The sequence below is a fragment of the Myiozetetes cayanensis genome, unplaced genomic scaffold (assembly GCF_022539395.1).
Source record: "Myiozetetes cayanensis isolate MyiCay16 unplaced genomic scaffold, myiCay2020 scf9, whole genome shotgun sequence".
Lineage (NCBI taxonomy): Eukaryota > Metazoa > Chordata > Aves > Passeriformes > Tyrannidae > Myiozetetes > Myiozetetes cayanensis.
In genome coordinates this window covers 5,732,898-5,759,006 of record NW_026088185.1, presented here as the reverse complement: position 1 = coordinate 5,759,006, position 26,109 = coordinate 5,732,898, and the positions used below count along the sequence as shown (strand labels likewise).

The window sequence follows — 26,109 nt, the reverse complement described above, 5'->3', positions numbered from 1 at the left end:
TCAGAGTTCCTCTAATTCCTTGAAATATTAATTGCAATAAGAACTCATAATGAAAACCAACTTGTTACCTACCTTTTTCCATTTACTAAGTATGACTTCTTTTAAACAAGCATCTTTCACCACAGCTTAGTACCAGCTCAAGGTGGATTAGATACTGAGCAACTGGAAAGAACACTATGTACCTTCAGATCTCTCTTGCTCATCTTCTTCTCTGCATCTTTGACAGGATCATATGAAGAACTTGCAGCAACAATGATTTTTTGCTGCCTGGCTTCCCGAAGAGCTTTCTGGGTGGGACCTTCAAACTCTTTCTTCCTTGTACAATCATGGACTATGAAATAAGAACAACAAAAATGTCATCAGAATGCTTTTAACTTACTCTTTTGGAAGATCTGTTTACTTAATATTAGGTAGACGTGAAAGTCTCAAAGAAACACCGTTCTAAACAAAGATATTGAGGTAACTGTGCCAAGACCACATGCAGCTCTGCTCTACGAAGTATTTTGGGTTGATCTGATTTAGCTTACCAAAAATGTACCCTGGGCTTTCACCCAAAAATGCAGAAGTTTTGCAGTAGAGAGAGTCACAATGAAACGCATACATTCTCTCATGTCCCATAGAACCAGGAGAAGTATCAGCTCACTGCATGTCCTATCCAGTATCCATCACCAAGGCATTATTCTGATTTACAGCCCATATTTCCTTTCACTTCCCTGCACTGTCTCCCAATCCACCTTTCCAACAAGGAATTACTTATAAATTGGTAACTCAAAGACATCCTACATAGGTAAGATAGCTGTAAATCAAAGAGGCTGAAAGGAACAGGAGCAAGAGTACAGCACACATGTGGACTACAATACAATGGATCTGCCTTGAGCTGGCAGAAAGGACACTGCTGTCTGACAGTGCTTGTATTGGCAGCTCACACACGCCCAAAAACAGTCCTCCATGATCCCTGTATCTTGCTGCAATGCTCTGTGAGATGTACATGGATGTACACGAAAAAGACTGTAATACTGAATTCCAACAGTGTTTGGGCACTTACATCCTTCCAGTTCTTGGAAAAAAACACATTACACAGCTAAAATCCAGACTAAAACAAATGTACTTCACACTACCCAATGCTAAATGCTTGCTCTTTTAAAATGGTTTTCAAAGCCTTCAGCAAAGCCTTTGACACTGTCTCCCATAATATACTCCTGGAAAAGCTGGGTTAGGAACTGGCTGGAGGGCCGGGCACAGAGAGTGCTGGTAAATGGGGCAGCATCCAGCTGGGATCCTGTCACCAGTGGTGTCCCCCAGGGATCAGTGCTGGGCCCAGTCCTGTTTAACATCTTTATCGATGATCTAGATGAGGGGATTGAGTCCATCATCAACAAATTTGCTGATGACACCAAGTTGGGAGGGAGTGTCAACCTGCCGGAAGGCAGGAGGGCTCTGCAGAGGGACCTGGACAGGCTGGAGAGTTGGGCTGATTCCAACGAGATGAAGTTCAACAAGGTCAAGTGCCAGGGCCTGCACTTTGGCCACAACAATGCCCCTGCAGCTGGGCCAGAGGGGCTGGAGAGCAGCCAGGTGGAAAGGGATCTGGGAGTGCTGATTGACAGGAGGCTGAACATGAGCCAGAGTGTGCCCAGGTGGCCAAGAAGGCCAATGGCATCCTGGCCTGGATCAGGAACAGTGTGGCCAGCAGGAGCAGGGAAGTGATCCTTCCCCTGTACTCTGCGTTGGTGAGGCCGCACCTTGAGTATTGTGTTCAGTTCTGGGCCCCTCAGTTCAGGAAGGACATTGAGGTGCTGGGGCAGGTACAGAGAAGAGCAAACAGGCTGGTAAAGGGACTGGAGCACAAGTCCTATGAGGAGAGGCTGAGGGAGCTGGGCTTGTTTAGTCTGGAGAAGAGGAGGCTCAGGGGTGATCTCATCACTCTCTACAACTCCCTGAGAGGAGGTTGTAGCCAGGTGAGGGTCAGTCTCTTCTCTCAGGCAATCAGCAGCAGGACAAGAGGACACGGGCTTAAGCTCTGCCAGGGGAGGTTTAGGTTGGATATTACAAAGAAGTTCTTTACAGAGAGGGTAATCAGGCATTGGAATGGCCTGCCCAGAGAAGTGGTGGATTCACCGTCCCCGGAGGTTTTTAAGACAAGGCTGGATGTGGCACTGAGTGCCATGATCTGGTAATCACAGTGGGGTGGGATCAAGGGTTGGACTTGATGATCTCAGAGGTCTCTTCCAACCCAGTTAATTCTATGAGTCTATGATACTATTAAGACCTTGACAACAAAATGCAAACTTGCTGACTTAAGAGGTGGAAAAAAATCTCACTCCCTCCACTCTTGAGGCAAAAAAAGCAGATCAAGCAAACACAAAACTTTCCTGTATACCCAACCTGAGTAAAGCTAGAAATAATGGAAAGAACTGTGCCTGGATTAACAAGACATCTGTATTCTCACTGCTTTGAAAGTTATAGTTACTGTCACACATACCCTGAGTAATAACTTTCTCTAAGGAATGGTACGCCACATAATTGGTTTATATATCAAACACTTCCTACTCACTTAGTAACTGCTACCTACTAACACATTGCTCACAGAGTATTTGGTTTGTTGCTGCTTTTGAAATACACATAAACTAATAGCTATGACAACTGAAGAGCTTTAAAAGTCAATAACTATTACCAAAATAAAAAAGAAAGAACAAGTTCCAAAGAACTGTTGCACTAAGAAGCTTGTGTTTACATGTTTCCTATTCTGGTGGGGTTGTACAGGGAATGGGGACAAACAGGCCCAAGTACTTCAACTGGTGCATTTTAAATTTCTTTGTGCATGACCTTCTAACTGCAATTGCATCAGATCAAGGAAAGGAAAAGCACAGTTAACAGTCTCAGCAATGAGTTAATTCAACCATGAGTAAAGAAACTCATTGAGTTCAACTTCTGAATATAACTGGGTAGTAAATAAGCTTTGTTGTTTTTAGGAAATACAAGAAGAGTACTGAGCAAGTAGCAGTTTTATAACATGTTTATAGAACCAGCTGTTACAGCAGCATTCACTTAGGTTCACAAGCAGCCCACAAGCTTAATTCCTGCAGGAAAAGGTGGTCTTTTCTCAGAGCACCACTTAACACTGTGTTTTGATCCGTAAGTAACGGTGTGAGAGCTCTGTTAATATACACCAATAACCGAAATAAAATATCAGCTCTCTCTTGGGTAATTAGATTCCTCTATGTATGATCTTGCTATCACATCAGGAAGGGCCAGATTTAAAACAAAAATAGTTTTTAACACAAATCTTCTTTAAAAAATTCCAAAATTACTTTTTAAGAAGTAATCTGAACTCAAAATACAACTTTTCTTTCAGAGCTGATTTCTGAGTGACCATAGGAGAGAGAGAACCAGTCCATGAGAGGACAAAGTCCCAACCAGAACTGTTAACTAGTTCCTCTCCAACTACTGCATGTTCTTCATATCAACTTGAAACAAGCAAGGCAAGAATTAGGAAATAAAACTTAGGTTTCTTTAGGTTTCTTAATTATTACAAGTTTTTCTCTTGAAGGTCTGTTGTATAAAACAGCAGCCTGACAATGAGACAGCAAAAAACGCCTGGTAAATAAATTACATGCTCTGTATTGTGGATTCTCTCCTATCCTCTTCAATTGCTTGAAATGCACCAGGCTGACAGCTCCAACGTCAAACGCCTGACTAATAAAGTCCAGAAGAGTTGACCTAAATTTAACATTAAGTCCTGTTAATTTTTTTGTACCTAGCTGCCAGACACAAATTTATAGTGCAAACTCATGGTGAATATTAAGAAGCTTCCCTTTGTTCTTTATTTTGCGCTATATGACTCACTCAAAAAATCCAACTCCACGCAAAAAAACAAACCCATAGTCACAGAAGGGTTTGCATTGGAAGGGACCCTGAAGCCCATCCAGTTCCAACCCCCTGACACGGGAAGGAACACCTTCCACTAGACCAGGTGGCTCAAAGATCCATCCAATCCGCCCTTGAGCACTTCCAGGGATGGGGTAGTCACAGCTTCTCTGAGCAACTTGTGCCAGGGCCTCCCCACCCTCATAGTAAAGCATTTCTTCCTAACAGCTAATTTAAACCTACTCTCTCTCAGTTTGAAGCCATTCCCCCTTGTCCTGTCACTACATGCCCTTGTAAAAAGTCTTTCTCCAGATTTCTTGGACTGGATGTGCAGAACCTCCCAGTTCAGCAAACCCAAAGCCAAATAAAGCCACTCTCAGTGCCCTTTAGCCAAAGACAGCACTCCAGGTGTTCCACAGCCAAGTCAGGCTGTGGGACAGACTCCGCATCAGGAGCAGCAAAGGGCAATCCCTGCTGCTCGGCAGAGCCACCCTCTTTGCTGCAGGCTCTGTCCTGCAGTGAAGGCAGACACCTGGCCAGGACAGGCATCTCACCTTGGCCACCGATCACTCGGCAGTCTGGGTGTGCTCTGTCTCCCAACTAGAGCACACCCATGCAGAAAAGGCAACCCAGAAGAGACAGCAATGACAAATGCAGCTCTAGGGTTCCTTACAGCCCAAATCTGCAACTGCAACAGCACCAGTGCCTTCCAAACTAACAAATTTAGAGAAAAATGAAGCAAACACTTCTCCAGTATCCAGGCACTGCTTGTTTCTCAAGACTGCATTTCTAGTGTCTGAGGAATAAAGAAAAAAATCAAGAGGCAATAGAATATCATATTTCAAGAGGCAGCAGAAAGTATTTGGACAAGAGACAATATCACCCACTGAGACATGAGTATGACCTACAGAGTGCAATAAAAATTATGTACTATTAGAGGACAAAGCACTGAAAAGAAATGAACTGAAAGACTGATTAATTTATGATACCCAAGATATGAAGCAAATTAAGACTTGTACAAGCATGTGGGTGGCTGATGAGCTTAATTTATTTTGGAGACTGAGTGACAAGGGGCTTTTTACATAATTATTTATCAAGTGGCTCCCCTGCTTGTCACTTTTTGGTGTTATAAAGTGCTCTTAAGATTTTTGGAGAATAAACAAGCATGAACAGCCAGAGAGTAGTTTTCAGAATCACTCAAACAACAAATAAAAAGTATGTTTAGTACGAAAAGGAGAACAGATGGGGCATCCACACTGTAAGACATGAGCATGGGAAAGAACCCACACTATATATCCTCAGCCAGAGTGTGTTTTAATAGTCAAGGAAGTGCTTGTTGGCCTCTTCACTCAACCACAAACAGAAAAACACAAAAAGAAACCAAACATGGTGATGTGGCTACTATACTTTTTCTCAGCCTTGTCTTTTCTAGAGGAATTTTAAACAACAGAAGTTAACTTCATGAACACAGAAACTGATGAAACAAACCACAAAACAAACAAGATATTAAAACTGGCCCAACTGGAACAAACACTTCACCTGGAAGTTGAATAATATTCATAGGGTTCTCTCATTTCAAATAAACAGCAATCTCTGATGGGCGTCTTGCTCCTTACTACAGCAGGTAAATAAATACTTTGTTGTCAGAGGACTGAGCTCACCATTTACCCTTTTCATCATCTCATTTATTTTCAGGACAATTTAAGAAACCTGGTTTCTTTGAGACTTATCTTACTACCAAATGTAGCTGCAATCGGAAAATAGGTTCCAAATTATTGGTGGGAGTGATGCTCTCAAGGAATGTGATAGCATGGCCTTCATTTACTTAGGAAAACAGAGGTGTTAAGGTTTCTCTGATGGAGTTAGAAAAAGTAATGTAATATTTACACAGGGAAGTAGTGCAGGAAGATACAGATAAGGATATTATTCCAGTAGGTATTATATCACCTTAGCAACCTCCTGTAAAAATGAGACGTGCTAAAATAAGAGGCTGGATTTCATAACACCACTATTTTCAAAATGCTTCCAGACACCCATATGCACCACCTTAAGAGAGAGGTGAGAAACAACACACATCCCCCCAAAAAGGGGATATTAGTGGAGGTAATAACAAAGCCAGACACAAAATAGCCTTCTGGGGCAAAGTGCTCTCCTAGTTACAAACTCCATATTGCCATCAGCAGTCTCACTCTCCTTAGTGAATACATTTCAGAATAAAACATTCAAATGATGAAGCTGCTGCTCCAACACCAGGTCAGCAGATAAAACCTTTGCAATGCAAGTATTTTTGATTTACTGTTACACCAGATTTTGAAATGCATCACAACAACACAAAAGCCATGACCAGTCTGAGCCTGGTGATGGAAATGTTTTACCTTTTGCCTCAGAAATCTGCTTAACACATCCGGACTCCAAATTTTCTAACACAGCCTGCAAACCTGTAACCTAATTTTAAAAAGAGAAAGAACAAGAGGAGGGAAGATGAAAACATTGCTTTTGAGGTATCTGTTCACAACACACATCACTTATGCCTCTGTACTTCATATGTTTCATCTATAATTTTTTACTTTTGATTAGTGTCTCTAAGTTATGACAATTACTCCTAATTCAAGATTTTGGAAAGACCCAGGAAAACAATGCTATAAAATGCAATCACCCAGAACCTCTCACTTTTACAGCTCTATTAAAACAAAGTGGTCATACAGAATACCAGGGCTCTCACTGCACCAGCAAGTTTTAGCCACTGCTGTCACTGCACTGATCTCTAATTTAATGGCACACTATGACCTACAGCTTTGTCACAACAAAATGTCACAAAACGTGTTACAACCAGTCATTGCTCTGGAATGAGTACAGTTCATATCTGGAAAAGTCTTACATATGTCCCTGAAATTCATAGCACTGGAACTTTTAATGTTTTGTACTCCTGAATCAGCATAATTCTGTATGGACAGTAAACCTGCCTTTTCTATAGGGCATTTGCTTTTATTTATTGACATTTCAAACATATAATTCTCAGTGTTTTAAAAGTAAGCCCACAGATGATCTGAGAAAAACTGGAGACAGAGCAAAGTAGGAAATGAGAGATGAAGACTATCAGAAGAGAGTGAAAGCATGGTAAATTCCTTTTATGTTACCCACATATGCTACTGCTGAAGCGCATTTGCTTAGGGTTTGTTTGGGTTTTTTTTCCCCCCTCCCTTCTTTTCTTGCACAAACAATATACCAATTAAACACATGCAAGGTAGTTTTCTGTTTTTCATCTAGCTTATCTGTGCTTATACTGCTTCCTGCCCAAGGGGCAGAACATCTCATATACCAACCTATACATCAAACAAGATTATAGGAAATAAATACTACTTTATTATTCCACTAAAGACAGAAAGACTGTCTCTAATTTCTTAATGTATTTTTTTCTAAACCAGTAAGTCATTCTGGGATATATTTTGGAAAAAATAAAACAATAAACAATGAAGTTCAAATAAGCTATTTGCCAAGGCATGGATGGAAGGATGTGAATCTTTGTGAGCACACCCCATTCCTTAAGCTTTGATATGAAAGGTGTACCAGGCTCTGCACGTGGCTGACTCAGGGTGAGCAGCACTGAGCAAGTACAGACAGAACAATTCCTCTGTGCCACAAACTTTCACATACATTCAACGCTAACGTTTCACCAAATACCATGGCACTCACAAAATATTCTGCCTCAAACTAGTACTGCATAAGTGGGTTGTTTTATCAGAAATATCCTACTGACCCAATAAAAAGCAAAGGCATTTGTTCCAGTCTTGTGAGTGGTTCTCACCACACTTTTACCTGCCCCACTGCTTTGTCTCTCTCCAAACTAGTTAACATCTTCTGCTTCAGTGTAGTCTCATATTTTTCAGACAGCTGCTTCAGAACTGGCTCATAGGATGCATAATGTGCCTTCAGCCTGGGAACAAGAGGAGGAAAAAGGTATCTCTCATCTATGCATTAAATCAGAGTTGTGTCTGCAAAACTCCCCTCCCCAAATAAAAGAGTAGAGGTTCCAAAAGGTCAATACAGAAGAGACAGCAAAGCTATTGAGTATGTAACAACCCAACTGCAAAACCACAAGAGAAGAAAATCCAACAGAAAACCTCAGTCAGATCAATAAGAGGATTCACAGCTTGTTTGATTGTATCTTAAAACAACCCATCTAATTTTGACCTGTTCCTAATCCTTCATACACATACTGCATAATAATTTCTGCTAATTTGTTTTCTTGCAGATGGATGTTATTTCATTGGAAGAAAGAATTACAGTTGTTATCTGACTACCAAACAAGATCCTCATCTAGACAAAACAGTCAGACTGTGATCTGTATTTTTTTCTTCACTGCACATTACACTGAGAATACTTAACCACTTTAATTCCTCAGACCAAAAGACTCAGATACAGAATCTCTCAAGAGAAGGCCGTGAGACAGCTCCAAAGCCACACAGCTCCAAAGCCACTGCACTCTGCAAGAGGCTGAATGGCCAAGGACAAGTGGGTGCTCTCCTGCGTCAGCATGTCGGCATTTCAAGGCTGAACACACAGAACACACAGCTGCCATCACATGCACTCACTGACACCAGCCCCACCAAAACTCTGGGAATGAACTGGAGCTGAAGATGTAAGCCACTCCCCAGTGTTATTTTAAAACAAGTGCTGGCATAAACGTGTGCAAAGAAGAGATTCTAAACTCAGTTCATTTTTAAAATGAAATTACTCCAACTCAGTAGCAATGGACTGGTTTGGACTTCTTTGCAACCAAAGCAACATAGCAAGTTTCATAGTGGTAGTTTGTAGACGACAGAAAATGCCAACTATGGGAATCATGAATACAAAGGTTCTGAACTCTGTGTGATACCAGTTACCCTTAAAATGGGCAAAGGTACCAAAAAGAAATAACTACATATTTATGACAAAAGACCTGGGTAAAAGAAAATGTCATCTACATTTCCAAGTATTAGAAATACTATGTATCTATTCATGCCACAGGAGCCCCTGGTGGTCTAGTGGTAAAGGCGCGGCGCTATCACCGCCGAGGCCCGGGTTCGATTCCCGGTCAGGGCCACTCCCGGGCAGGTGGGGCTCATTAGCCCTTAAAAGGCAACCCACCTACGTCCTAAGGACCTCACTGCCACCGTCCAAGCTCGCTTGGCCCCAGCAGATGAACCTTAGGATTAAAGGGTGGGCTCAGTTCCGCGCACACTGTGTCTCACCTAAAAAATCCAATGCGCAGGCTGGAAGGTGGAAAGACCTTCCCCGGATCTTCACTCGTGAAGACTGGCCATTATTATTCATGCCACATTACAACATAGAAAATACATCAAAAAAATAATTCAAAGTTCTTTGAGTAACATGGCAGAACAGTCAGATAGAACTGCTCTTTACCAGGACATGAACTAAATGCACTTTAAACTCCACAATGTTATCTCATTACCAGCCTATAATTCAAGCCATTATCTTTAATGTTACCTGTGCAGCAATTAAAATTATTTTTTACCTTTTCATATCACAAATCAGCCTGTTTTTCTCCTGGACCACTCGCTTATGGTGCATTCGATGGAAGTCTCGTTCCTTCTGCATTTTTAGGAGAGCCTCTTTTGTTTTACTATGTGTAAAAACAGAAAATGCAAGAGAAGCCCTATTAATTACATCAAGCTCTGTTGAACACATATAGAATCATTTTTCAAATATGCACATGTCTACAGTATCCACGTTGGAAGTTTTTGGCAGTATATCCTGTGGTGCAGAACATGTACTTTTGAGTACTTTGAGTACTTGCTGCCAGCTGAGGAACAAAGCCATGGGTGCTCTTCCCCTTCCCTCAGATCCTTTAGATAGAATCCATTAGGATTCTGGCATTATAAATCTCAGAGTTGAGGTCAACTTTAAGCACAAGGAGTTTCATGGAGTTCCATATTCAAGTTAAGGGCAATAAGAAAACAATACTCTTACAATTCTACATGGAAGTGCATTGGTAATACTGATAATATGCTGAAAACACTGATTTTTTTTTAATGTCTACATCACATCTGGAGCCCAACACTGGTACACAGTGAAAGGACACACACAGAAGGATAACTGTATTGTTTCTTTGCAAATACATTTGGAGAGTCTTCTGGAAAAAGCTGGGTTAGAAAAGCTCTCTTCAATCATGTTTGTACCCTGTACTCAAGTGTTCCCTGGATGGGACAGAGGGAAGCAAAAGGAATCCATTTCAAAATTAATTGTAAACATACTGATAAACCTGTTATTCTCTAAGCACATTCCACACACAGCCATGGGACACCCTGAGATGCTCCACTCCATAAACATAGAAGAAAATACTCTCTAGATATTCAGTACATTTTCTCCTTGCCTTCACTGATATGGGTTTGGCAGGAAAGATTAGTAGATAAATTGTTTAATTGCAAAGGAAGCTTGAACTTACTTTGCACAGAAATTAGATATTTGCTTCTTGCAAAAATAAAGCTCACTTCCTCTGCAACAGGGGTTGAAGAATTAGAAAAAACCACAATGAGAGGGGAATATGCCAAAATGACAGGTCCAGGAAGAATATCCATAACTGCCAATGCATTATATTTAACTGTACAAGTAATTTACATTTGCTGTGTTTATTACCTATAGAAACTATCATATTTACATGTGTACATTTCCATGGGAAGAGCACAGTGAAGCACAGAAGTTCCAAGGAGCCATGGGCACACCCCTCACATTGTGTGAGCACCGACACAAACACCAGGAATCGTGAAACAGAGGAACTCAGCATACTGGTATGGGACACAAAGCTCAAATTAGTGATTCTGCTCAAGCTTCCACGAGCAGCAAAACATTTGAGAGGTAAATGAATCAATGGTCTCAGGACAGTTCTGGGAAACAGCTCCATCACAACACCATGTTCCAAATCTGACTTGCCATAAAGACCTTGAACACAAAACCTGCCCCTCGGAGCTCACAGATGGCTTGTTCCAAGAGTAAAAGATGCTGCACCAGCCATAGCAAATACAATATCCATTTCTTTTAGTTAAGATATATGTCAAAGCCTGCAGCTCTCTCCATCTAAACTTCTCTCCAGCAAGTACTTCCATAAAAATAGTAGCAGAGGACAGGGCCCAATAAATCCAAGTAGATTTTCAAAGGCAAGTTACATGCCCTGCTCCAAAGATGCTGCAAGTTGTAGCCCTACAATTTTAACTGGAATAAAGACAGGTTTAGAAAACAAACCCCAAATGCTTTTACTCTATCTAGGTTACATGACACTTGGTAGTAAACATGCTGAATGCACCACAAAATGAAACAGATGCATTTAAATATGGTGCTCAACACAAAAACTGTGCACTTTGTTTTTCCCATTGTATAAGTGGAGAAATATGTGCAGGAATAGTTAGATTTTGGCACAGAAATAGGAGATCGGCTGAGGATTTTATGGTTGGTGTTGGCACTAACTCTAATAATAAATGTGACTTCCAGGAGTGCGTTATATTTTGACCATTACTTTGGCTATAAGTTGAGTAAGTATTTGTGAGTGTACTCCAAAAATCAGGACAGAAAGGTACCTGTGAATGTTTATGCTTCCTGTCTGATGTTGTGAACTCCTCAAGCAAGAGCTGTACACAATTTTCATTCCATCTGCCTATTAAGTCCCTAAACATTTTAAGAGCTTACAAATATCACACCGTCCCTGTGATTAACACAATTCACATGATACAACATTTGTCTAACTGCACATATCTAAATAAAGAGGCAATACACAAGGTCTGGCCATGGGAAAACAAAAATACATGGTATTCAAACTGTTTTAAATCAAACAGGTAGATTAATATTGCTATGAAATTGCAATCTATTGTCAAAAAATACTACTAGAATATTAAAGGGCAAGACATCACTGAAGACAATGAATTAGAATTAACTAGTCTAGTATAAGAGTTAACCATTTTCAGAGTAATTTTCAAATTTTTCAGGCATACTGGAAAGAACATCTATGCTTCCACTGGGGAAATACAGCAGCAGATAACTCTTACCAATCAACCAGGGCTCAACTGCAGCCTCCAGGATAAAAGAAAGGGAGCACACCTAAGGCACTTTAAACTAGTGTCACATAGCAAACCGAAGGGAAATTAGTTTCGCTTCCTTCCACCAAACAACGGTCACTTTTAGAAATAATTTGAATAAAAATCTGCAGTGTATCCAGACCTTAAGGTAATAACTAGAGGTAGCTATGGAGTAAAAGAATTATGCTGATATTTATTTCTTTTAATGTATGCAGAGATATCTCAAGATGCCTTTGGGTATCAGACAAGCTATAAAAAATACAGAGTGTAGACACGAAGTGAGGCTGACTAATTCTCTCCTTAAATAATGAAACACCACAGTGAAATGTAACCAGCCTCCAATCTATTCTATTTGCCCACCTGCTTGCATGCAATCATGTAAATACTGTATTAAAATGCCCAAAATACAATTACAGTTAGCTTCTAGACACTAAATCTCTTCCATCAATTACCAAACAACATTAAAGCAGGAGGTAATTGGTTTATAGCCATTTATCCTGGGCCCCCATACTGCCTAAGTCCCAAATAACATCTCTTTTCTGCAATATGGTTGTCAAGAGTACCAAGCTCGGAAACACCAAATGTAATTAAAAGCTTCACAGCACTGTAGCTCTCAATCAATGTTTTCTGACTAATCCACAGAGGAAAATATGGGACTTTCTTTGCTCACAAAGTTTTGTTTTCTACTCAGTCACATCGGCAACTCCTTAGTGCTCTTAAGTATCCTGTTTTCTGTGTAATTCTCTCTCAAAGAGAGAACATCAAACTGTCCTCCAGGTAATTATGGCTCCTGCTGAAATATTATCTTTACCAGAGCAAAGGTACTGACTCAAGTTACTGAATGGATGAACAAGAAAAAAAAGGCTCTTAACACTCACTACACTAAATGGATTTAGCATAGAGTATTATGGTCTGGGTTTATCCAAAAGACATAAAGGAACATTGTGACTCATGGTAGGTACAGCAAAAATGCTCAGTTTTACTGTCATGGATTCAAGTGGCTGAATTTTGAGCAATAGGGGGCCATAGAGATGATTTTGATTAGAAGCTACCAGAAGACTTTGCTGTTCAATGAAAAAGCCAATGATAGGCAGCTCTAGGATGGACTGCCTGCTACTGGGCAGTGATATTCCCTTCTGTGATAATGTATTTAAGAACACAGGAAGAGAAACCTGTTTTGCCAAAGAAATTCCAACTCAGAAGAGAGTAGAGGAGAACACGAGATAGCAATGTGAACTCCAAGGTCAGTGTAACAGGAGGGAAAGAGGCCCAGAGGTCTCCCTCTCCCCCTCCAGCAGGGGAAAGACTGAAAGCCAGGCCCCCTGCCTCCTGTGGAAGACTGATGGGGAGCAGAGACACCCCCTCTGCAGCTCATGAAGGAGCCCATGCCAGAGCAGAGCAGTACATGAGGAGGCTGTGACCCTGAGGGAGGCCTAAGGTGAAAGAGAGTCCTGCTGGAGACCTGTGGCCCATGGAGAGAGAAACCTACGCTGGAGCAAGTTGTCCCGGGTAGGATTTGTGGTCCTGTGGGGATCCACACTAGTGCAGCTCATTCATGACCCAAGGGACAGCAGATTATGGAAGAACTGTGGCCCGAGGGATGGACCCACACCGGAGAGGTCTATCAAGGACTGTCTCCCATGGGAAGGGACCCCACAAGAAACAGGGGAAGGACTCAAAGCCATTACCCCCTGTAACCATGGTGAATGACCATGGGCAAGCAAGTTGTCCCCTTGCAGCTGATACCTTGGAGTTTTGATGTTTTGATTTTTTTATTTTTGTAGACCTTAGAAGTAGTTATGTAGTAAATGTAGATTTTAGAGTAGCAGCATATTATCCCTTTACCCTTAACACACCAGCTCAAACCCCTGTTACCCATTCCCATATCAATTCCCTAAATTCCATAGCCTGTTTAGTCTCTTTTTCAAGGTAGTATGGTAGAAGAACACCCTAACCCTACGGAACAAGATATAACCATAGACCCAACAACCTTCAGGCCTAGAATTCTGGAAGGCCTCCAAGGACATTACGTGCTCTGAGGAAGATGAAGATGAGCCCAAAACGCCCCCAGACCCAATTTCCAAGAGGCGTGGCGGGGGCAGAACCTGGGTGGTAACAGGACGGGGATTGGGCGAAAATCATTATAAAAACTGTGGACATGTGTATTTCGGGAGTGCACGCTGAGGGTATTCCAGAAAGCCTGGGGGCTCATTAAAACTTTTGTATCCTTATCTTATCTCCTACCTAATTTGGCTTGGAGTCTTTTTTCCCCACAGCCATTAGGCAACACAGCCCATGGAGGAGTAACCCACAGGATGGCACATTAGCAAGAGCTGCTGTTGAAAGATGGACTGAAACAACAACTGACCCCCCCCCTCCGTCCCCTGCACTGCTAAGGGAAAGAGGGGGAACATGGAAGGAAGAGGGGAGTGGAGAGAAAGTGTTGTGTTTTAAGACTATTTTATTCTTTTACTCTTTAGTTCTTATTCTGCTAGTAATAATTTAACTTTTAGATTAAGTTTGTTCACAATAAATTTAGGTTCTATTCACTTTGAATCTGTTTGCTTGTGAAAATTAATTAGTAAGTCAATCTCCCAGTTCTTATATCTACTCAGAAATTGTCTGGTGGGTTTTTTTCCTCCTCAATTCAGAGAAGAACAGAAGGGCGGAAGAGTGGGAAGGCAGTTTTCAATAAGTGTTTAAAATCTGGCCAGGGTCGAAAACACAACATTCACACGTTTCAACAACAGTGCAACAGTACTGCTGTAATTTGTATATGATTCAAAACAATTTAAGTGAAATTAACGTCACAAGTGCTGAATGTCTAAAATTAGTATCACTGAGAACTTTGTAAGTTATTTGAAATAAAAAGGGTGAAAAGTGATGTAGTGACCACAAGCACAAACCAAGTTTCACACCTACATATACTCCATTCTAGTTTTAGCCAACAATCTATGAAAATAAAGCTTTCCTTATGAGGGGGGAGAGGAGGACCAGTTTTAGTACTGTCTGAACAAGGTACATGCAGAATAAGCACACTGTGTGACAGTAAATGCCAATGAAGGAAATTTGCCACTTCTAACTTGTGTCATATAGAACTGCCCTATCTCAGTGCCCTCTCTGGGGTAACAAACCAGGGCCATGGCCCATCTGTTTGCAACCAAAGCATTGCTACTTTAGTTTTCATCAAACACTAGAATGTGAAAAAACAGGGCACAATTTCATTTCATGGACTGAACCTGAGTGTTGGGACTTCCATTTAACAGCTGTTAAGAACCAAACACACAGGTCATGTCTTTTCCCTCTCCTGCTTCCTTCCCTCTGCATGTTATCATGTCATCTTCCAACCTTTGAATTAGACATCTGCTATAAAAGCTTTTCTGGCACCCCATGTAGTATAGAGATATTCTTATGGGAGAAAAACAGCTCGTTCAGACCACAATCAAATGTTTTTGAGCTTTATGTTCTTAAATAATTGTGTAGGAATGCAACAAACCCAGAAAAACTCTTATCAAGTCAAAATCCACTCAGATTATCTTGTTACAGCATTTTCTGCTTCATAAAGGGGGCAGGGGTGGGGAAGGGGAAGAAGAAAACAAAAAATATGGGGAAAAAAGACAATAAAACTTATTGAAATTACTACTGACAGTGATAAGTTTCAGGAGGGCCACATTTTGGACTTGCTTCTTTTACCATGCATTATTGCTTCTTACTCTCCCCCACCCATATGAGACACAGTCGTTAAATACTCATTGTCCAAATAAACTGCAGATAAAAGTATGAAATGTTTTCTATATCGTCTGTCTCCCAGTGCAACATTATGTTTAGACTACACAATATCTGCTGCTGTTTACTTAACTACTTGACTGTGGCCAATTAATTCATTCATTTAAAATGTAATAAATCATTATAATCAGAAAATAATTTAATTATCATTATCAGCAGCAATGTTTGTTTAAGAACTGAATAGTTATTTTCATATAAAGGAACAATCCAGATGAAAATTAGCAGCTTGAGCAATCTTGAGGAAAACCAAAAAGATGGGAGTTATTTTTTTACACTTCCCTATTTTAAAACTGGCAAAACTGAAGCAAATGCATCATTAGGTCTGAGGGTACCTTCATGTGCAGATGAACCATTCTCCAGAAAAGGCCATGTGACATAGAGTTCGTTATCACATCTCTCCATTCTATAGGCTAAATATTTTAACTCTCATGACTGAAGTACAGCTGACTTATAAAATCAGCTACTACAATGTACCCATAAGCATAATCAATGATGGTAATTTACACTGACACCCCATTACCACCAGGGCCAGAGTGATAGATTTGCTGCAATTAAAAGAAGAAGTGTACAGTGATTTTTTTCCTATGCAGAAGGTTTGTGGTAGTTGTAATTTATAGTACTGTAATACAAAACACACATAATTTATTTTTTACTTCTACCTATTAGACTCTCACAATTCTCCACAGCAATTTGTTGTGATTACTGGATATTAAAATTTATTTTTGGCCCAGTAAATACAAATAAAAGAAATAAAGATTTACTTTTCTAACAGAACTCAGAGAAACTTGAACTTCAATTATAAGTGTCACCTGGAAGTAAAAATATGAGCAGCCAGCATAACCAAGAGGTACTTACAATTTTTTACTCAGTACTTGGGTGTACTTTATCTGGTCATTTCCTACCATACAGAAATGATTCAATATGACCAAACAACATACCTGGCAGCAAGTTTGTAGTTTTCCAAATCTTTCTTCAAACTGAGATTCTCAGCCTGCAGTTGCTGGTTGTGGGTGTACACAGTTGGAACCAACCCAGCATCTTTGACTGTGAGCACACCTCTCTCTATGAGTTCATACCTAGTAAAAGAGAAACAGATATTTTATTCCACATTTCCATTTTCTCACTTCACTGATGTCTGCCTTCTCACGCTACCATTTACCTAAAGTAGAATCACAAGGATATTTATCACCTCAAGGCATTTCTCTTCTGGGATCATTAACAATTCACAACAGTGTTATCCCACCACAATGTTCTGTTTTACTACTTTTCATTCTAAAATGCGTATTGTTCATAATATTCATGACATATAACACAGTACTTAAAATTAAACAATTCTTCCCTTCCTTTCTTTTAAATAGCTTAAAGAAAAGACAGAAACAAATGCTCTTTTCAAATAACATTTGTCCTTTTTATCTCATATGCTTAAATATACGCAAGATTTTTTTTTTAGGACTCAAATAAGCTGCAGATAGTTCAGAATCCATGATCCTCATTATCTTGAACACGAAACACAGAGCTCAACTAGGGAAATTTCTTCATTCCTTCCTGTTTACTTATTTTCCCTCTCCTTGTTTAATTATATTTACCACTATTTACCTATTTTACCAGCCCCTGAGAAAACAATTCCGTGCTGTAGAAGCCTGAAGGCTGCTTTAGTTAAATACTTGTACAGGCTAACTCGGATTTTCAGAAGTAAAAGAGAATCTGAAGCAGCCTGTAATGCTGGGTAGCAACACAGAAATCTCTACAGCCCCAGCAGTAAAATCCTCCTCACTGAATATCATATTTTAGGACCCTCCATCTTGTGGCAGGATGTCGCCAAGAGCCCAGGACACAGTACAGACACAGTGAGACCTCAGCCAGGACATCAGCTCATCACAGGTTGAATGGAGTTATAACAAACTTAAATCACACAGAGACTATAAGCCCACAAGCATCTTCCCTGCTGGGAAGATGTTCTGGGTAGGAACTTACCAGAAGTATCAATCTGAACATTATTTGCCCTTCTCAGGTGAAACATATATTCAACCTGTGCATTATTTTGTTTCCAAGTGTTAAGTATGAAAACAGTAATAAATAGAAATAAAAATGATATGAAATGCTATCTACCACACCTGGGCAATAGCACCTGATCCTGAACCTGAAGCCAGTAAGCACAGCATTCCTTGATCATAATCATGTGGCAGGAACAAAAAGCATTCCTAGAATAAGGGATTCTTACTTGACAAGCAACCTTTACTTAACATCCTCCAAAAAAACTTACAGAGAATATTAGTAATTCTGTTCAAATTATTTCCTACAGTCACCTACTTATCTGCATTCTGTGGATACTTCTAGGAATGCTCATCCTTATGAATTAAGCTGTCACATTCACCACCAGTAGATGAAAGGTTTTTGAAAAATTAAACTGAACACGTCCAAAGCAAAATTCGTTCTATCATCACTTCATTTTCTTAAGTAAATTACAGTAGAAACAGGCTTTAATACCAAGAAAGAAGCTTAGTTATGTTTTGGGTTTTTTTTAAATAAACATTGACTGATGCACAGGTACAATTCTTACAAGAAATACTGCAAATAAGGGCACCTCTGATGGCAGCAGATAACAACTCTACATGCTCCTTAGTTTGCCACTGAATGCCTTAACTCCACTTTATGAAAACCATCAAATTTCTGCCTGAAGACCCAAACATGGGTAATTGATGAACTTTGACTCCAGCAGAGCTAAGAACTCTGAAAGACAATTTCCATGGAACACAATTAATAGCAATAAACTCACTACACCCTTTTCTAAGTACACTACTAAAAATGAATGCTTTGGGCATGTAGCAGAAATGGAAAACCACACAACAAACTGCATTGTGAAATCTCATTATCTTTCATCAACCTAGTCCTGTAAAACTTACAGACCTCCTACCTACCAAGCCAGTTGCCAAAGAGCTCCTGTTCTCACTTCTCCCCATTACACGTAGAAATTAAATTAGTTCTCTGCACACACAGGTATTTTACTCAGCTTTTCAGAACTACTACAATTCTTGAATTGCTATTTAGAATTAACCAGTAATCTGGAACCTAGAGAACAGATGGTTAACTATGATTTTGTGATCAAAGCCCAGTGCAGACTGACTAAAAATATGTTATTACTATATACATCATAACTCCTAGAAACTGGAATTCAAAGGAATCAAGTTGCAGAGAGGTCCTGTGATGAACTAACTGGTACATTGCTCAGAGTATCCCTTGGTCAAGGGACAGATCACCTAGAGATGCTTTCAAGGATTAAAATCTCCACTTTCAGCTTTTACAAGAACTTCTCACTGAAAATTATAATCCAAAGATGACAAAACTACAGTTTCACAGAAGGCTAAGAAACGAGCACCGTAAAAATAAAGCATTTATTTTATGGAAAATTGGATATTAAAAAAAATAATTTAAATTTCATTAAAGTACAACTGGAAGAAAAGAGTTTACGTGCAAAACAACTTACATAAGTAAAAACAAATAAATCACTACAAGTGTGATAAAAGTACTCATTACTTCATTGAAAAAGTGGGTTTGGTTAAAAATGAAACATAATCAAATCACACTTTATACAGTTGGATAGAATAACAGAATGTTTTCCCAAAATCTGAAGTAAACACAAATAATTTAGTCCAATTTAAGTGACCTTTAGATCTCAGACAGACAATAATTTCAAAGCAAGCCTTTTGATAAATTTTCTCTACATTAATTAATTTCTCATTTTAAATTCCATTAGTACTTGATCACCACAGCATGAGAGCGAGAGTGTCATCCCAATACATAATGAGGAACCCAAGTACACTAATCTGCTCTCACTTTCATTAATATTGTAAATTATCTATTTCAAACCAACATGAAACATTTCGAAATAAGGTATTAATGCAGAAAGCCTCACTATAGCAAGATTACATACTGACATGCTGAGCTCATTTGTAAAGCTACTGAAATTAAAAATATTACTTATAGAGGAAAAAAATATATGTACAGCTAAGGATTTACAAGATAGGGCCTGTTAAGACCTGCACTTGCTCTTTTAAAAAGCAATTTGAATTTTGCCATTGATATAAATTCAGACTAAGTGCTTCAAAGAAAGTCGCAGCTTCATAAAAAGGTCACTATTTATATCTGTCTAGTATTAATTATCTTTTAGCATAAAAACTGTTAAACTTTAAGCTTAATGCTATTCATATAAGCTCTTTTGTTGAAAAAGAATACAGAACCATAGTGCTGCTTCTCCAAGGAATCATTTAGGTCCATTGTTATGCTATCACAAAGCTGATCATTATTAAATCCAAAGGCAATGCCTGATTGGTGAGCTCTACACAAGTGAGACCAGAGCCCTGCAAATGACAGCAATGATTCCCCCATCACAGAATATTTCTAAGAAAATTTAAAAAGCTTCAGGGCTTTTGTAGGAAAAAATAAGATGTTTCTAACTTTTTGCTAATTTTCAAATTACACAGTTTCAAAAGACCTTATAAAAAAATAAAATCTCTGAACTGCTTATGTTTAAAACTCACTACAAGGTAATTGAAAGAGAGGTATTTCCACATTTCAGAATTTGTCCAAGGTAACCTGCAGATTCAAAGCAACCTTGTAACTCAAGAGTATTTCAACAGAACTTGAGCAAGTGTCATCTTTGGCTCCTAAAAAATTCAGCTCCCCTCTCAAGCTTTGCAGCATTCCTTGCACATCATTTTTAATCAATACTAAAAATATACATCCTGTGGGAATCCACATATAAAGGGAGCAAAGAGTGGTGCATTTAGACAAAGCTGCACATTTAAACTTCTGTGCAAAGCATGAAAAAATTTCTGCAGTCTATAAGAGATTGAAAAAATAAAGAGACAGCAACAGCTCAAGAGTTTACTCTGCTGATTAGTGTATGAATTAAAAAGAAAAAACCTCAAACCAACCCTATCATATTGACTGATGTACCAAAAATGACCAAGTATCAAATATTTTGATTATACTACTTAAAATAGACGGTAGCTATGATGAATGCCCAAACCCACTCAATTAAGATGCAAACACTACAAAGTACTCGTTCTTAAGCAGACACTCATGTTCTGGAAAACAAGAAAAATAACAAAACCATGGGATTTCCTGGCAGTGCTGAAGTGAAACAGCAGTCCTTTTCCATTGGACTCTTTTGATCCCATGGTAATTTCTGCACTGTACCTGCTTTTAGTTTTCGTTGGTAGACACTGGAGAGCATAACATACTTGCAAAAATAGAACTGAGTTTGTCCTAAAGGAGATGGCAGAAGGAACTCAGATGAGTTGTATCCTGAGAAGGAGTATTTCTCTTCCCTGTTCACAAAAGACCTCCCTCAGGTGACAACTTCAGGCTTCTAAGGTATCTGGAGTTTGGTGAAATGCACACATTCCTTCAAAGGTACCTGTTTAGGAGCTCCCTGGAGTCAGTTTTCCTCAAAGTCTGTCCTTAAAACAGGAGTTTGCATCCTCATTCTCACTATGAATATATTTACTTATTAAAACACTACATATTTAAGATAGACTTGTACTCAGGAGAGTTTTCTGAAAACATATCCTGAAATACTGAAAACATTTGAATCCTAAGCCTCTAATTCCCAAAGCAGCGTGGTCACTTAAATTATTTTACCATTCAGTTTGGAAGCAGTCAAGGGTTCTGGACATTCCCAATCTGACCAGGAAATTGCAGAAGAAATCATCCATTGCTTCAGGTATTTCACACACTGATTTCTCAGAAGTCAGAACTGATTGCGAAGTCTGAAATTAAAAATTTTGATAACTGTTATTAAACTTGCAAGAGAAATGTCAGGATCATAATTTCTATTTCTGAAGTCAACTAAAGTTACAGATCTACTGGAGTACAGGTAAATGTTCTCTTGTCTTTATGGATCAGATGTGTAATCACTGCTCCTTCTAATCTCAAGGTTTGTGAGAGGTTAGAAAGAAAACTCAAACCCCACATTACTTAAGCAAGTATTCTGAACTTGACACAACATGGTAGAGACTTGAAAGTATTATAACTGATGGATGATCTGCCACTTACCAGAGACAAAACATTAGTTCTCATACTCCTGCACCCTTTAGTAACCTTCACAACTACGGATGAAACAAAACCAGTACTCATCTAACAGAAAATGTCAAAGTCCAAAGTAATGGTAAAATGGCTTTCTGTAATGATGAAAGCAATGGAGAGACAGAAAAAACTGCCTCTCCATCACTAGATCTCTTAGCAGTAAACCTCAAAGATCAACTCACTTCTCTCAACATCCCTCTGAACACTGAAGAAGCTGCCAGACAACACTGCTACAAGTGTTAGCAGAGCACAGATGGTGCTCCAAGGTTTCACATGCAGCTCCTCCAGTGCCATCAAGACAGACAGCCCTGCAGATAAGGTCAGCTCATGGGTCAGGCACAGTTGCCAAAAGCAGAATCAAAACAAAACAGAGCAATCCTACTACAGAGAGAAAAAAACCTATCCCTTCCACAGTTTTCTGTTGCAATGCAAATCTCTGCTTCACCCAGCCCCATTCAGCACACTCAGCACACAGTTTGATATTCAGCTCTCCTGGAGAATGCTAGACACAAGGAGGCACTGAGAAAAGGAAAAGTGGAACCCAGCCTGAGACTACTCCCCACAAAATGTATTTAATTATAACAAGATGAGAGATACTGCCACAGTTCAACAGCCAAGGAGGTGGCCTTAATGCTGAAGTCAAATGGATTGCAGTGACTTGATGTACCTCAGTGAGAGTCTCTACATTTGGGGACTCCGCATGTGCACAAAGCCACAATGGATCTACTCAGCAATGCAGTTACTGGGACAAGCTACTGCACTGCCTGTGCCTCTCAGTGAGAGACTATAAAAAATGCCACAAAACTGAAAAAAATTCCACTGAGAGATTTATCAAGACATGCTAAAGGGTGAGACTGCAAATCATTTCCTCCACCCATTTAAAAAAGGATCTGTAGGCCAGGGATTTCCGATAAGACCATTCATTTCTGGCTTATTCATGCCCTTAGTGGGAGCTCTATCACCACGACTGCATAAATTACCTGGAGATAAAGGTATTTCTCTTGATAAAATAAAAACACTGCGAAAGTCTCACAGCATTTTGTGTAATACAGAAAATGTTGCCTTCATCTCAAGCAGCCTACCTCACAAACAGGAAGGACTGTGCATGTACAACTGAGGCCATTAACACTGCATTATGACGGATACAATATGCCAAGTGCAATGTAATATTTAGCATATTTTCATTACTAGAACTCTAGTACATCAGACAGGTCTATTTTCTAATTGTGGTGATAAAAGAACCAGAGTTCATGGGTAGACATGCAGCTGCAGCCCTTGGTTGGCTTTTTTCCTTTCTTTTTTCCAAGTGAGGCAAACGTTGCTTGTCATTTTCCAAACACATCTACAAAGTTGGTCTTCAGAAGAGGTGACACAGCTTGATTCCCTCAATAAATGGAAATACGATAGGAATTCATTCCATCCATGCAGAAGAGAGTTTATTAGTGAGGTACCAGCACTGAAAATCATCCCAAAGTTCAAGTGGGGAACAATACAGGGAAATGAATTCGGTCGAACAGGCACAGAATGGGAACAGGGCCTCTGGAAACCAGAGCTCAACTCCTGGCTCTTCTGTAGACTTTGAGAGTGGTACCAAGCCAGCCACTCACTTCATTTTAATTGTAACAACGGATGACTACCAATAGAATGGAATAACAGTTAATTTTTGGTATATATTTAGCTATTTCTAAATGAGAAAAACACAATCAATAAACATAGTGCAAACAGACACCCTATAGCAGCTCTACAGACAAAACCACCTTATGAAAGGATTCTGAGCATGATGTTAAAACTAAATATTTGCTTTGTTAAGTATTTGTTAAATATTTCTTTATTTTAATTAAAATATTGAAAACATGTTGGTTGTAAGGACTCTAAGTATGGCCAGTAAAATAAATTAATTGCTAAGACTGTAACCTTAGAAATTTTCAAGATACTCATGAGAATTTCTGCCAGCTGAAGAAATATAAACACAAAATAAATTAATAATTTCTCTGGAAAACAAGGTAAGATGTTCTTGAAAAGCTAACTAAATTTAAAAATAATTCAAGGATCTTAACACCTTCAAGAATTAAAAATCAAACACACATGAAATGAACATAAATGACTGCCAACATTACTTCAGGTTATCATTTAAGACATTAAGAAACATTAAGATTCTGGAATATCTCTTCTAACTATCTATCTATAAAGTCTAACAGCTGTAACTACTGAAGACAGTTTTCCAACCAGCTTTCTTCTCTTTGTGTAGTTTACAGAAATTCTGGATCCCTTTGCTAGGGTCCCTAGCAACCGAATATTTTCTTTCATACAAGTCAGGCCAGAAGCTAGAGAACATTCTGAATTGGAAGGGACCCACAAGGATCATCAAACCCATACGCAAAATACTTTTTGCTTGTGTTTCAAAATAACGTATCTTACTTTAAATTGTCTCAAAAAAAAGAAAAACAGAAAGAAACCAAATGAGTTGTGCTCAACAAGGACAAGTGGTGACCAGAACAGGGAGAGCAGGCAGAAGCACTGCACTCCAATACATGTGGTGCCCAGTACAGCCAGCACAGCTGTATTTTGAGTCAGCTGCCATTTCATCACCAGACAAGAGGGAAATGATATTTAGAGATTAGAGCTCCATCACCCTCATCTCCCTGTTGGGATCCAAACAAAAACATGAACTAACTGCTGAGGGAGCCTCACCTCCTTAGAGACCAGTAGTTTCCCCAGACTCATGCACAGACCAGAAAGAAAGAAAACATATTTCAATATCCCCTGCAGAAAACCAGCTTTAATTCCTAGACACCAGTTTTATTCTTGCTATAGGTGAACAGCACCATCTCTCATTTGCTCTCTTCTTCATTTAGTAAGTAGTGCTAATTACTTAGAAGGAAATTTGAAAATAAGCATTTTTCTAAGATTTTCCCTGTTATCCTTGACCTTTTTACAGAGCATAAAAGAAACTGTAGTGATGTGATTTAGAAACTGTGGATATTTTCAGTATCTGCAATTGGAAGATAACAAATATTAAAAATTTTTGGACGGTCACTTGATCTGCGCCTTCTCTATACAATTTCTTTAACAAAGATCTGCATCTACCATTGAAATGCAATCTTTAATATGTGATTACACATACAAGTTAATATGAACAGCAAATACACATGATCACAACTATCAGAGTAGCTATTTCAGGATATGGTTCTTAAATAATTTAACCTATTTTAGCCAAAATTACAAGCTTGTAGCTGAAGAAATGTACCATCTTTATTTATGCTGTGAAGAAGACAGCCTCCTGCTGTGCTTCTTAGCTCAGAGTTTGGATGTTGATTCAATATTCATTCACAGAAGACAGCACTTCTGACTCAGGTCACCAAAAGCATTTGCTGCAGCACTTGGTTTTTCCAGTGAATTAATATCAAAGAATCTAGTCACTGAGCCTCACAAAATATACAGTAAATTGTTATGAAAGCTGTCAAGGAACTAGCAAGTGGATTAGAACAATTTTTCTATTCACATCTTTCTCTCCAAAGGCTGAAAATATTATTTCAGTTTTAAGATTATGGAAAAAACGAGGCCTCCAAATAACAAGTGAAGCAGCAAGAGTGCAGATACCAATTAGCATAAACTCAAAATGAAAGGGAATTTGGGTCTGAGCACACATGTTCTTCAGAGGTGCTGAGGAAAGGTAACAGCTTCTCCAGTCTGATTAAATGGGATCCACATGAACACAGTTTCCTCCCACTCTGGGTTCAACAAATCAACGAAGAGGTAAAAGATTATTTAAATATACCACTGTCAAAAGATCAATAGGTTAAAAATACTCTTCCTTTTTTTTTTCCACTTTCCATTTTAATTTTAACTCACATAGCAAAACAACCATAATCTCAGTTATCCCTGAAGAACATGAATTTCCCCTACTACCTTAACATTAAGCATGTTCAGTCTCAAACACTTCTGCCATATTCCCATTAATTTTCAGGTATATTCCATTTCAATACACATAAAGCCCTGGTATTGCCAGTTTCCATTCCAAGTTTGATCTAAAATACAAAACTTATCTGTTGATAGGCTCTAGCACAGAAGAAAATGCACGTTTCCCCCCCTATTTTGATGTTAAGAATCATTCCTATCCTTTGATCATTTACTTTTGCAAAACAAAGACTATGACTGCACCTTTCTGATGAGGCTACAAGGCAGTGGTGATATGAGAAGCACAGCAGAGAAAAGCACTTGTCCATTAGATTGTTATAAGCAAGTAAATCCAGGTAAATCGTATTTTGAAAAATGCAATATAAAAATCCCATTGTGTAACTCT

The 26,109-nt window shown here is 39.2% G+C and overlaps 1 protein-coding gene across 1 annotated transcript in view; it reads right to left on the bottom strand.

Moving 5' to 3' along the window:
* Positions 1–26,109, bottom strand: part of SPAG16 (sperm associated antigen 16) — a 371,328-nt gene that overhangs the window by 341,232 nt on the left and 3,987 nt on the right. Inside the window, exons 4-9 of the mRNA XM_050340454.1 lie at positions 21,363–21,490; positions 16,658–16,795; positions 9,383–9,490; positions 7,684–7,801; positions 6,243–6,312; positions 183–331 (exon numbers count right to left, since the gene is read on the bottom strand). Of these exons, the coding sequence (XP_050196411.1) occupies positions 183–331; positions 6,243–6,312; positions 7,684–7,801; positions 9,383–9,490; positions 16,658–16,795; positions 21,363–21,490 (711 nt within the window). The remainder of the gene's footprint in view (positions 1–182; positions 332–6,242; positions 6,313–7,683; positions 7,802–9,382; positions 9,491–16,657; positions 16,796–21,362; positions 21,491–26,109) is intronic.